This window comes from Macrobrachium nipponense, chromosome 15 (assembly GCF_015104395.2).
Source record: "Macrobrachium nipponense isolate FS-2020 chromosome 15, ASM1510439v2, whole genome shotgun sequence".
Classification (NCBI taxonomy): Eukaryota; Metazoa; Arthropoda; class Malacostraca; order Decapoda; family Palaemonidae; genus Macrobrachium; species Macrobrachium nipponense.
Window position 1 is genome coordinate 15412591 of NC_087208.1, and position 4478 is coordinate 15417068.

General features: G+C 44.4%; 1 protein-coding gene across 1 annotated transcript; it reads left to right on the plus strand.

The window, feature by feature from the left end:
- The first annotated feature begins 3075 nt into the window (after window positions 1–3075).
- On the plus strand, window positions 3076–4082 carry LOC135226623 (uncharacterized). The gene is made up of 2 exons (XM_064266338.1): window positions 3076–3659; window positions 3965–4082. The coding sequence occupies exons 1-2, from the start codon at window positions 3076–3078 to the stop codon at window positions 4080–4082; spliced, it is 702 nt and encodes a 233-aa protein (XP_064122408.1).
- Window positions 4083–4478: the final 396 nt, after the last annotated feature.

Genomic DNA, 4478 nt, shown 5'->3' on the forward strand with positions numbered 1-4478 from the left:
ATTTTATTGTTGGGTGTATCTCTGGTCTTGTCTTTAGGGGGTTGGTAGAAAATTAGGTTTGCTTTGTGAACTGCTTTCTCAATTATATGGTCAGGATACTTTAAAGACGAAAGTTGCTTACAAATTAGTTCAATTTCTTTTTCCAGGAAATCTGGGGAACAAATTCGTAAGGATCTTAAGAACAGGTTGCTGGCTACACCTATCTTGATAGCAATGTCGTGATAGCTTAAGTAGTGAATGTATGAAAATGAGAACGTTGGTTTTCTGTATGTGGTAAATTTGTATTCTGTTGTGTTTCTGATTATTAAAACATCAAAAAAGGAATTTTGTTTGTCTGTTTTGTTTGTTCCTGATCCAGGTCATCTACGTCCTCCTCCTCCACAAAGATGGCGGCTGCCTCCCCCTCCTCACCTAAAGACTCAACCTCCAGGTTGTCCTCAAAATCACTTTTTAATTCATAGAGAAGTGTGTTGATAGCATCTTCGAGGCCATTGCTGATAACTGAAAAAAAAGCAAAACATTAGAAATGAGCACTCAAAGGAAACTTGGACATATGAATGGGCATCTCAGCCAATGCCCTGGGCAAGCACATGATTGACACACCATCCTCCCACATATTCCAATAAAATACAGATCTATACTAATTAGTTATATAATAAACACTGTCCTACATGAATTTAGTTATTATGACTTTGTTTTTTAAAAAAAAGCACAAAATGTGGCACTCGAATGGAATTAGACCATATGGCAATTTAGGGCATCTCAACCAATGCCCCAGGCATGCACATGATAAGACACACCATCCTCCTACATATTCCCATACTAAAACAAAACTCTAATAGCATGAACACTGTTCAATATGCAAGGTTTACCTAATAACTTTGCTTTTTGCCAAAAAAAAAACAAAATTGGCACTCAAAGGAAAATGGACTACGTGGCGATATATGGTATCTCAGCCACTTCCAAGGTCACACACGTGATACACACACCACCCTACAACATATTCCAATAATACAAAACTATACTAATTAGCTATTATACACGCTGTCCTACATGAATTGAGTACGTAATAACTTTGCGTTTTGCAAAAAAAAAAAAAAAAATTGGCATTGAAAGGGAAATGGACCATATGGCCATATTACAGCATGTCAGCCATAAACAAAGGCATCCATATGATAGATACATCATCCTCCAACTCACTCTAACATTACAAAACTTTACTACCATGAACAATGTTCGATATGCGAGGTTTACCTAATAACTTTGCTTTTTGCAAAAAACCAGAAATTGGCACTCGAAGGAAAATGGACCATATTGGCGATATATGGCATCTCAGCCACTCCCAGGGTCACGCACGTGATACACACACCACCTTACCACATATTCCAATAATACAAAACTACGCTAATTAGCTATTATGCACACTGTCCTACATGAATTGAGTACATAATAACTTTGCTTTTTGAAAAAAAAAAAAAAAACAAAAAAAAAAAAAAAAAAAAAACAACAGAAATTGGCATTCGAAAGGGAATGGACCATATGGCCATATACAGCATGTCAGCCATGAACAAAGGCCTTCATATGGAAGATACATCATCATCCAACATATTCCAATATTACAAAACACTACTAGCATAAACACTGTTTAACATGTGAGGTTTACTTAAAAACTTTGCTTTTTACAAAAAACCAAAAATTGGCACTCGAAGGAAAATGGACTATATGGCGATATATGGCATCTCAGCCACCACCAAGGTCATTCACGATGTAGATGCACAACCAGACTTTCCAACACAACAAAGACACATGACTGTTCATTGAGAGATGGTTACGTAACAACTTTACTTTCCGAACAACTACCTGTTAAAGGTGCATGCGGGTCAACTTCGACCCGAGTGATCCTCAGAAAAGGGGGAAGCACTTGAGGCAGACGTAGCTGCTCCACACACGACCATGGCTTGTAGACGAGTGACCACCTGCAGGTTGATCCCACCCAGACTCGACAGGTGATAATTTATGGAAAAAAATATGTTTTTTTAAACACGCCTCGGCTTGCATGCAACCCCTCGCACCTATCCAGGGTTAATGGAACCACACGGCAAGTAGTTTCGACTTCTGACAAACCCTGAACACCGTTAATGGTCTTAATACAGCTCTTAACTTGGGTTTTAATTTGAGTCAAAAGGCCAGACACTGAGCTTGAAAGTCAATCCGAGGATTCACAGATCCTCTGCATCCCCCTCTCACCTTCAAGAACCGCGATATCTCAGGCGATAAAGCTGCTGCCATATTTGTGGCAAAATAGCACGTCTTGGTTCCTGCAGGCCAACGTACACTTCTGTGTAGCCAAGGTCACAGACAAAGAAACCAAAGCATATATCACCATAGCGACGCTGCTGGAGGAAGTGTTCAATAAAATCACCTCTTGGCTAGATACACAGACAGAAAAAACTAAATATGAAGACCTCTGCAAAAAGCTCATTGAGATATACTCCATGCTCGTCCCAGAGAGAGCTCAATGCGCCCTGGACCTGAAGAACCAGCCCTGTGGGATGCGTCACCCAAGGACGCCTGGGACGAACAACAAGGTCTCCTGATCCGATGCTGCTGGACTGTGACGAAAACGAAAAAAGAAGGGAGATCAGCCTATCATGAGAAATATTCCTGTGCTGCCTTCCACAGGAGGTGAGGGCTCAAATTATGGAGGCAGACACACTTCCGATAGAGAAATTGGTGAGTATCGCACATAAACTCTAAGAGGCCACCAAGGACTCCAAGCACTCCGCAGCACCCGCAGCCTGCAGCCTGATAGAATAGAGGGTCGAAGAGGAGGACACACACGCAATATACAGAAAAAAGGTGCTGCCGCAGCAGCAGAGGACTTGGATGAATACAGCCTGGTGTTGTTTTCACCAAAGATTCGGAAAGAATGCCAGAAACTGCAGAGTTTAGAGGGCAGCCACCCATAACAGTAGTGGCCACAAATAACAGGGAAACAACAAGGAATCCCAGCCAGTGGAATTTTTCATCCACGACGTGATCTCGGGGCGCTGGATGCTAGTAGACACAGGCGCCATGCAGTCTGTCTTTTCGCCATCAAGGGAGGACTGCGAACACCCACCCAATGCCACAGCTACACTGGTAGCTGCAAACGGAAGCCCCATCTGCTGCTATGGAACCCAGACCCGCAGAATATCCATCCTGAGTCAGAAGTATGAGTGGCCCTTTGTCATCGTGGATGTCAAGTTCCCCATACTGGGCGCCGGCTTTCTCCCACAACATGGTCTGTTGGTGGATGTCGGCTATAAACGCCTCCTAGACACCGGAACCTACTACTCCCGCCCGCTCACCGCTGGCCCAGGAATGCCTAGTGAATGTGCCGCCATGTCGTACAAATACACTACCCTCCTGCACGAATTCCCAGACATCTTCAAGCCAGAACTTTGCCAGGTGCCGGGAACACAAGCCAAGCATGGCATCCACCACCATATCACCACCACGGGCCCGCCGATACATCCCAAATTTTGCTGCCTGCTGCCCAAGAAGCTCCAGAATGCTAAACAAGCATTCCAAGAAATAGAGAGGATGGGTACTTGCAAAAAGACATCAAGCCCATGGGCCTCCCCCCTTCCACATGGTGAAGAAGCCAGACGTTTCCTGTAGGCCCTGTGGGGACTACCGTTGATTAAACCTGGTAACAACATCCCAAATTTCGCTGCCTGCTGCCCAAGAAGCTCCAGAATGCTAAACAAGCATTCGAAGAAATAGAGAGGATGGGTACTTGAAAAAAGACATCAAGCCCATGGGCCCCCCCCTTCCACGTGGTGAAGAAGCCAGACGTTTCCTGTAGGCCCTGTGGGGACTACCGTTGATTAAACCTGGTAACAACACACAGGACCTGCCAGGACCCCTACACAGGGCTAAAATATTTACTAAAATGGATCTACTTAAATCCTATTTTCAGGTGCCAGTACATCCTGACGACATCCCAAAGACAGCTATTATCACACTGTTCGGAACATGCACCTTCTCCTACTCCACCTTCAGCCTCAGGAATGCCGGGGCCACATTCCAATGTCTGATGGACAGCATCCTGGGTGATTACCTTTCTGCATCTGGTATGTGGACGATATCCTGATATTCTCCAGATCCCCAGAAGAGTAACTGGGACACGTCCGTGCCATACTGAAATACCTTCAGGAGAGTGAATTGATAGTCAGATTCAACAAGTGTTCCTTCAGTGTAGAGAACATGGACTTCCGGGGACACAAGGTCTCCCCAACAGGCGTCCACCCCATGGCCTCCGAGGTAGGTGCAGTAAAAAACTTTCCTACACCGAAGATGATCAAGTCCCTGCAGGAGTTCCTGAGCATGGCCCACTACTACTGTCGGTTCGTGCCAGACATTGCCTGTATCATGTATCCCCTGACCAAGGTGCTAAAGGTCTTTACCATTAATCACAATCATGTATCAAATTT

Bases quoted from the DNA above. Each gene is read 5' to 3' on its own strand.
- LOC135226623 (XM_064266338.1), top strand. From the start codon at position 3,076: ATGCAGTCTGTCTTTTCGCCATCAAGGGAGGACTGCGAACACCCACCC. The intron at 3,660-3,964 runs GTAGGCCCTGTG...TCCTATTTTCAG, and splicing joins GAAGAAGCCAGACGTTTCCT to GTGCCAGTACATCCTGACGA.